This window comes from Tupaia chinensis, unplaced genomic scaffold (assembly GCF_000334495.1).
Source record: "Tupaia chinensis unplaced genomic scaffold, TupChi_1.0 Scaffold000306_1, whole genome shotgun sequence".
In the NCBI taxonomy this organism is placed as follows: Eukaryota; Metazoa; Chordata; class Mammalia; order Scandentia; family Tupaiidae; genus Tupaia; species Tupaia belangeri.
In genome coordinates, this window is record NW_006159796.1 from 103,347 (window position 1) to 112,940 (window position 9,594).

The 9,594-nt window shown below is 37.6% G+C and overlaps 1 protein-coding gene across 1 annotated transcript in view; it reads right to left on the reverse strand.

The window, feature by feature from the left end:
* LOC102479988 (vomeronasal type-2 receptor 116) overlaps window positions 1–9,271 on the reverse strand; it is a 29,453-nt gene extending 20,182 nt beyond the window's left edge. Inside the window, exons 1-4 of the mRNA XM_006150923.1 lie at window positions 9,229–9,271; window positions 7,461–7,565; window positions 6,947–6,969; window positions 522–746 (exon numbers count right to left, since the gene is read on the reverse strand). Coding sequence (XP_006150985.1) covers window positions 522–746; window positions 6,947–6,969; window positions 7,461–7,565; window positions 9,229–9,271 — 396 coding nt within the window. The remainder of the gene's footprint in view (window positions 1–521; window positions 747–6,946; window positions 6,970–7,460; window positions 7,566–9,228) is intronic.
* Window positions 9,272–9,594: the final 323 nt, after the last annotated feature.

Below are 9,594 nucleotides of genomic sequence, written 5' to 3' on the forward strand. Positions count from 1 at the left end.
AGTATCCCCAACTGGATTGGTGTGAAATGTATTCATGTTGGAAAATTCACTTTACACACTAAGTATAGTGATTTAATGTATAAAATAAATTAAAACCAAATAAAATACATGAATGTCTGCACTCTATGGTAGAAATTGAAAGATTGGAAAGTATAGTAGCATAGAGTGCTTCTATAGATATTACAGATAGTAACAATAAGGATAATATGAGGGTGGGTATTAGGGGAGGAGGAAAACAGAGGAAAAAGTACATATAACTGACACAAAAATGAAAAGCTATTTGCTGATGATAATATATATGGTATTGTCTTTGTCTTGTCTGACATGCACTGTACTCGTGCTGGAAAAAATCGTGTTGTACAATGTAAAAGGTATAGTGATTTAAATGTAAATAAAAATAAAAAATAAAAATATTGGAAAACAAAAACAAAAACAGCACAAGAAAGGGTAGTCACACAATTTCATTTCAGGACTCTGTTCAGATACCTCTGTATATATTTAACATTGAAATGCCATCATACCTCCTTGAAACTAACAGGCCATTTTATCATGTCTTCATTGATGACCAAGCCTTGATCATGGGTGCTGCTGTAGACAAAATCTCCTACTTTAATCAACAGCAAGATGCGATTAGAAAATCTCACAAGATTGTGGATATCATACTGTACTGCTTTTCTTTTTTCATCCAGGGGCTTGTTGTAGACAATGCTGTTTATCAACTGGCTTTTCCTCAGAAATGGATGAAGCTGGATTAAAGGCAGGATTTACAAATTAAGACTGCATTAAATGTACAGCTGGAGAGTCCATATCTATCAAGTAATCCCTCTATTTTATCATCTCAACCCTTTTTTGTAGGAGCTCAATATCGATTGAGTTTTCACCCATTCTGTGGTCATGTGATATGTACTCTCTTTTTTCTTTCTAAAATCAATGGGAGAGTGGGTGTAGCTCATAAGAAATATTCTAGGGTACCAGCAGTTAGCGTAATGGCTATGTCTCTGGACTCCCAAGTGGTCAACTGCAGTTCGCATCCTGGACTCGGTGGCTTGAAACTCACTCCAGGTTCATGTGCATGCATGCCCAAGATCCCAGGAGGAGAATGGAGGAGAGGGAATTGTGGCATGGCCACCCCCCCAGGGGTGATTTCTCGCTTTCTGTCTCTCTGTCTCTCTCTGTGGGGCCCAAGGCCCCCGGAAAAAAAAAACCCCCAAAAAAAAAAAAAAAAAAAAAAAGAAAAGAAATATTCTAGAATGTTTCCCAAAGAGTGATTTCTACATGGACTTCCATAAAACTCAGGCTAACAAAATCTGGCTTGGACTAATTAGAGACTAAACTTGGTCACTTATAAAGTGCACACATGGGCCCAGCCGGTGAGTGGTGTGATTAAAGCGGCTGAATCACACATCACTAAGCCAGCATCTTTGTTCCTGAACCTGCAGCTTACAAAACACACTGGATGGAGTCGACAGGTGGCGTGGTAGTTAAGGCATTGGACTCTTTTATAGCTGACTGTGGTTAAAGTTCTGAACTTGATGGCTTGTTTTTTAACTCTCCTTTTTTCTTTCTCTCTGTTTCTGATCAAATTTTAAAAAATATAAATAAATAAAATAAATTATTTAAAACAATACACTTGTTGAACAAACAATACGTTTGTTCATGTTCCAAATTCCAGATAAAAACAGATGGAGAAAGGATTTCATCATGACTACTCCCCATGGATGGTGATTTCTCACTTCCCCTCTGTCTTTCCCTCTGTGGCGAGCACATGGGAAAAAAAAAGAATTATTTAATTTTACTTATTACTGCTATTTTTAAAATTTGACCAGAGACAAAGGGAAACTGAGAAAGCAAGCCACCAGGTTCTAGACTTGAAAGAATCAGCCATGTGGGAGTTCAGCACTGTGACCACTATGTCACCTACTGGTTCCTTAAGATTTAGATTCTTGATACTGGTAGGAGTAGTATAAAGGTATACAGTTCTTCAAGTTTATCCAAAAATGGACATTAAATAGGTGCAATTTTTGGATACTATTTGTACCTGTTTTGTTTTTTATCTTTATTTTGTACTTCTTTTGGTACAAGTGTTATTGTCATGTGACATAAAAAGAAATAATTTGTAACAAAAATATAAATTTAAAACTTTTACATTCTTTTTTATTTAGAGAGATTTTTGCTGTAGGACATGTGTTCTTGGCAGAGAGAGAGAAACAGAGAAATCACCCACAGGAGGGATAACCATGCCATAATCCCTTCTTTTTTATGTTCCTCTCGGAATTTGAGACATGCATGCACATACCACTGGAATGAGTTTAAGCTTCCAGGTCTGAGATTTGAACCATGGTCAACTACATGATAGTCCAGTGACATAACAATTATGTTATCTGTGGTCCCCCAATTTTTAAATTCTAAAGAGGTTTTTATTCCTGGTGGGCAAGTAAACTTCCCAGAGAGACATAGGGAGAATATGAGAGATGAAAGAAGAAGTGCCCCCATGGGAAATGAGCTACAATCTCTTTTTCATTTCTCTTTTCTTTTAGGATTTTGGGAATGCATGCATGCACACATGCCTGGCATGTTTTTGAGGCCTCAAGGTTTTGGACTCAGGCCATGTGGAATTTAGCTACTTTATTCAGTAGACCATAGATCTATCCCACTAAAGAGTTAGCATGTGAGGAATTATTTATTTAATTTTATCTATTATTATTATTATTGGAGAGGTTTTTGCTACAGAACACGTGCACTTGCCAGACAGACAGAGAGAGACAGAGAGAGAGAAAACGAGAAATCACCCCCCGGGGGAATAGCCATGCCACAATTCCTTCTCTTCCATTCTCCTCTTGGGATCTTGGGCAAGTATGTACACGTGCCCGGCATGAGTTTAAACCACTGGATCTGGGACTCAAACTGTGGTAGACTACATGGGAGTTCAGCAACATAGCTATTACACTAACTGCTGGTCCCTATTATTATTATTTTTAATTTTCAATAGGGCATTGGTGCTGATGAGAGACAGAGAGAGAGTGAAGGAAAATGAGAAATCAAGCTGTCAGGTCCAGGACTTATACCACTCAGCCATGTGGGAGTTTAGAGATTTAACCACCACACCACTTGTAGACCTCAGTAAAAAGATTTTTAATAAAACATGTTAGACTTTTATTTGTAAATTTATGACATTCTTTTGCCAAAAATAACTAACTTTTATTACTATACAACTGTTCTTTCAGTCTTTACATTTTTATTTTTGAGAAGTTTTTGCTATAGGGCATGTGCTCACCAAAAGACAGAGAGAAACAGAGAGAAAAAAAAATTGAGAAATCACACCCCCAGGGGATATGGCCACACTGCAATTCCTTTTTCCCCATTCTCATCCCAGGATCTTGGACACACACGCACACTCGCCCAGCATGAGTTTAAGCAACGAGGTTAGGGAATCGAATTCCGGTCTACTACATGGGAGTCCAGCGACATAGCCATTATGCGAACTGCTGTTCTCCAGTCTTTACATTTTTAGAATGGAAGCACTCTCATCTTTAACATATCTAGGTAACCATTTTGACAAAATTACTTGCTTTTCCAAGAGTCAACTACAAACTTTTTCAAAGAGCAAATCAAATGTTATTGTTAGTACAGTAGAATTCAAATGGAAACTAAATTTCAGATCTTTATTTTTATGTATGTATATTATATTTACTTGTCTTTCTCAACGAATTTTTCTAATTTATTGTCTCATTTTATAACAATTTCTTACACATAATTAATGAACTTGCTTATATTTAAATTATTTGTTTTATTTTACTAATTATTATGATTATTTTATAGTTTTTTTAGGTGTGTGTACCACCAAAGAAAGACAGAGAACAAGACAGAGAGGCCCAGGATTTAAAACACAGTCAACCATGTGAGAGTCCAGTGCCTTAAGCATGATGCCACCTGCTGGTTCCATGATTTAGTGTTTCTTTAAAATGCAAACTTATTTATAAACCAAGTAGGATATCCTGAGACTATATGCACCAAAAGTGATTCAGTATTTTAAAACTGGATCACTGTTCCTTCTTCCATGATTTTTGAAGACAGTATAAAAATTAAAATTAATTCTGTTATGAGTAAGACAGGCCCAATAAATAACTGCAGACACTTGTAAATCATCCATGCCAGTAAAAGAGCACAACTGCTCAGATGCTCCCCAAATGGTCATTCTGAATTTACAATATTCTAACATTTCTTCCAATATTTTGTCCATCTTAATTCTGTTCATTCTAAGTTATGTTAAGGTTCTATTGTGACTATTTCCCATACTTTCTCTTCCCATCATTATATAAAATCAAGGACAGGGTAAGACATGGTGAAGTTGAGGGGACAGAGAGGAACAAGAATGTAATGGGAAGAAGCCAGCCTCCAAGGACAATTCACAGAGAAAACACAGAGTGGATCAATTATGTACAACTAATGTAGAACTCCCTTTACAGAAAAAGGTTTATTCTCTCTATATAATCTTTTTCAGTACCACAAAATATATGCCTAAGCAGATGGCTTGGTGGTTAGGGTGACTGGGTTTCCACATGAGCTACCACAGTTTGAGTTCTGAGTCTGGAGGCTTAAAAACCATGCCAGGCATGTGTGTGAGCATGCTCAAAATACTGAGAAGAGACTAGAGAATGGTTGTATGCAGCATGGCCATGTCCCTAGAAGGTGATTTTCACTTTTCTTCTGCCTTTCTCCTTTCTGGTAAGCACACTTGCTCAAAGGGAAAAAGCTAAATACAAAATAATTTTAAAAAAATCACTTCAGGATCAGAGGTGATTTGATGGTTACGGAGCACTCCCATATGACTGACCATGGTTTGAATCTCAGACCTGTAATGTGGAAAATCATACCAGGCATGAGTGTATGCCTGGTGCCCAAATCACAGGAAGAGAATGGAGCAGAAGGGATTGTTTTGTGGCCATAACCCCTGGGGAATGATTTCTTTTTCTCTCTCAATATGTGTCTCTAGTGAGAGCATATGATCTATGGCAGAAATAATTTTTTTAAAAAATGAAAAAAAAATGCCTCCCAATATCATCAGGTCCTTGTGAAGAATATTTACTTGCCAGGGAAGAATAGGCTAGTCTGCCTCTCCTGCAGATCCCAATTCTAGTTTTTGCAGAAGTATCTTATAAAGAACTTGGGCCACCACATGTACAGCATGATAGATAAAATAGCTGGGGTCAGACACTGTCATCATGTAAAAATTAAATGGTAGAAACTCTATGGAAGAATTTGGTTGGCAGTCTCCAAGTTTGCTACACAGTGGCCCAGTAAGTGAGCAATTAAAAAAGGAAACCCAGAGTCGACTGAAATAAAAATCTTCTGGGTATTGGAAAGGGTTGACTGTCTTGAGGAATTGTTTAAAGCCAGGAATATTCCTTTTCTGGTTTGAAAGAAAAAGGCTTCCATGGAAAGAGTATGGCATGTTACTCAAAATATGCAAACTATCTTCCAACTCTGAGAAGCAGAGATTTCTCATGATCCATACCTTTCCCAAAATTAAATAAAAGTTTTGTTTCAATCCCAAGCTCAGGATACTCCATTCATCACCATGTATTATATACACATTTGCAGATGACATTCTGATCCTTTTTACAAAAAAGTCACGATATAAAAGGACACCTTTTGTGGCCGGGAGCTTTTCTGTAAAGGCCACACAGATATCCTTTTCTGTCATCTTTGCCTTTACATCCTGGAGGAACTGCTCCCCTTGCATATCATCAGATACATAGAGCGCCACCCATGTCCGGCCAAAATGCAGCAACAAGCAGATGATTCCATGAGCCAGAGAGCTGTCCTTGGTGGCCATCTGATAAACTGATAGAAATTGGTCTTTATTATTAAGGATGGGGTCAAAAGGGCCATATGTGACCTGAAAGAAAAAAAAAAAAAGCCTTGTGCTTTTTTTTATACACACTGTTAGATGCCAGGTTGGGGTCATTTAACTAAAATTCAGACTTCTCAACTTTTTCTGTTTGTTTTCAATTTTTACTAAAATTAAGAGGTGAGGAGGAGTTATTTCCAAAGCTTGCCAGTAAGGCAAATGAGTTAAAAACCTTTTTTAAAAAAAATTATTGAACTAACTGCCCTGAAGTTTCTGCATGTGAAATGTAGCTACAATACTGAGCAAAGTATGTGGCCTCCCAAGTACATCAGTCACCTATGTACGAGTGTCTTGTACAGCATAAAACTGCAAGACATGAGTTGATTAAAAAATAATTAGTATATGTTATGTGTAATAAACTTAAATTTACAAAGGCTTTCCCAAGCACGGATCTGAATCTGTTTCTAGAGAAGAGAGGAATCCTGTATTAGCCATTTACCCATCACAGACTGCACCAGAGCATTTCTGGGGGCTGGTTGGATTTGCCAGTGGGCCAGTGAGGTCAGTGGGCAAATTAATAAATGTTATTCAATTGATTAACTTTACAATCTAGTTTTTTTTTTTTAATCTTAAAAAATAAAATGTTTTGCCTATTTGGTGACAGTCAAAAGGCAATGCAAAAATTTTACTCTGACCCAGTTCCCCTTGCAGTCAGAGCCCCTCGCCTTGGAAAGTGTGAATTGCCCTTCTTTTCTGTAAAGAAGATGAACTGTACTTTGCATTTTGTGTACTTGTAAGTGAAAGAACATACCATCAATTTTCCTAGTTTGAATATAGAATTGTAACACTATACAGTGTACATGTCAGGACTGTGTGTATATTTCCAAGCACACTTACAAGCACACTCTAACCATATGTGTATAATTAACAAATCTGTATATGCTTATGCCTGAGCAACATTTTTTGCAATTCTTGTTTATATTGTCTCTAAAAATGTGTAATTTTTATTTTGAAAAATACTGTTTTGGAATCTGCCAAAATATTAAAATAACCTGGTTCTGAATTTAGTGTGATATTTAAAAATTTCTCCCTTACACAAGGAGGAGTTAATTCTCTACCTGTTTAGATAATACAATGGAATATTCAGTGAAGAGATTTTATGCTGTGGAAATTATTCTATTTTGTCAATATGACCATGAGAAAACTGTATTCAATCCCATTATTTTGAGAAAGGGTATGTGACTAGTACAGGTAACAATATCACTTCCAGACCAAAGCATGAAAGAAAAACTATGAGGTTCAATATATGCTTTATTGTATACAGTGAGAACTGAGGTATGCATAAACTTCATAAAGGTGGTGCAACAAGATGTTGGTGATTCTGCATCCTGAGCCCATGTGACAATGTGGATCAGAGGCTTCCTTCCCTAGATGCCAAGTTTAAAATACTAAACTCTGAGAAAAAATTATGTATTGAATTTTTTATACTGTATCTTATCGACACAGCTTAAAATATATTGTCTTGAAAACACAAGCATATAGCCTCTATGATATTTTTAAAACAAATTTTTCCTACAACATAATTATTTTATGCTAATGCTGTATTTACCAGTAATGTCTCCTGAAACTTTTACAAGACAATTTCCTTGGAAGAACCTCTGAGGTGGAGAGTTGTCATGCTGAGAGTAACTGGAACTGCTTCTAAGGGATCCACCTGCATGGATGTGAGAAAGGGCAGAGGGAGCTGGTAAACCTCAGCTGGGGGAACTGAGTTATTTTGTGAGTTTGGAGGATCTCCAGTGCTGGAATATTATTTATTTTTCCAAAGTGATAATGCATGCAAAGGTTTTTATATTTTTGTGTCTAATTTTTCTCTGAATGCCCCTTAATATTGTCCTGCCCCAAAACGGGATGGTTCCCTAAACCGTGTGCACTTTTTAGAAAGCATCTTTAAGAGAACCATCAATACTCCCATCACTGGGGTTTGGATGTCATGGCTATGGAGAGAAATTTGGGTGAAACTTAACAGATATTGCTGCTTTTTTATTTTTAATTTGTTATAGGGCAAGTTAAATTATGTGTGCTTGCCACAGAGAGATAGAGAGATAGTGAGAAATCACCCCTCATAAGGGATGGTCATACCAATATCCCTTCTATGTTGGATTTGGGGCACATATGCCCAGTATATTCTTCAGGATACCAAAATCAAGATTTGAGCGAAGCAGTCAGCCAAGTGAAATCCAGCCACATTAACCACCATAACACCAGCTGGCCTACCGCAGCTCTTTTTCTTTTTAATCCTTGTACTGTTAATAGTCCCATGACCTAAAAAAGAACCTTGCCTTTTTTGCTCTGTTTAAGCAAATTGTGTTCAAACAACCAAGAGAAGTGCTGAGGGCCTCTAGATATATGTAAACCCAGCTTCCATGTTTTCTTCACTCAGATCTAAGAGGATTACATTAAGAGCTATCCAATTTTCATTCTTTAACCTGACTACCCACTTACCTGTGGACTTTTGTAGAGCTCCAATAGGGTTCCAACTTGGGCTGAAAATGTTGGCATGTTTCCTGCAATAATAGCAACAGGTTGTTTCTGTATCTGGCAGTTGTAGTTTGGCAGGGACTGATATCCTCCAGTGAGCAAAAATAGAGCACTTTCTAAAGTTCTTTTATCACTGGGAAATGCATTGTGGAAAGCATAACCAAGGGAGTGGTTGGGGAACAAATGCAGACTCTTATTGATCTGCCCAATGGCAAAGTAAAAGGCCAGTATATATCGATAGTTTTTCCATTGGTACCTAAACAGAGGGAAGATCATTAGAAAATACAGTCAAGTCATGCAATTCAGGGTAAATCCTTCAGCCAAGCCCAAAGACATAAATTTATAGGCCCAGGTTGCAATTCAGAGATTCTCCTGCAATGGTACACAGAGCTAGTGTGAATAATGTTCCCAGGTTTTCAGAAAACCTCGAATGTATTTTTCTCTCTGCTTAAGCAAATCACGTCAAAACAATGAAGAGAGGCTCTGAAGGCCTTGTGAGTGAGATGAGGTATCGTTTAGCTGGATAATAACACTGTTGTCTGAATAGAGATGATTTTAAAGGAGGATCAATAATATAGGAAGAAAATAAAAAATTTCTTTAAGAATATGACTTAAGAATTTCCCACTTCTCCTTACCCCACAGTACTCCCTCCAGCTCTTCAGCAGAACCCATTCCCATCTCCAGACCCCTGACCTAAGGGACACTGAAGCAAGGCCTCCCTGCCCCAGCTCCAGCTTCAGTTGCCCAACACCAGTGACCCTCTCTCTGTAAGCAAGGTAGACCTTTTTTCCCCTTCTCTTCTTCTTTCTTTTGTTAATTTACCATTTTTCCTTACCCCACAGGACTACTCCAAGCTCTTCAGAAGATCCCATTTCCATCTCCATACCCCCAGCGAAATCGTGCACTGCACACTTTCTTTATTCTCTTTCATACTCTTTTATCTTCCATCTTATATTGTCATCTCCTGCCAATCCTCCATGCACCATAAGGGGCTAGACAGGTCTAGAATCACAATTTTCAAATATCCTGGAATTGTGATGCTCCCTGGGATTCTCGCTTTTACATAACCACTTCCATAAAAGGAAAGACTGCTCTTCAGACTCCTGAATAGAAGACTCCTCCTGTGCAGACCACATTGCAAAACACAGCAGAAGAGAGACTTTGGCACACATCAGTCAACAAAAAAGGAAGCACAGTTGTT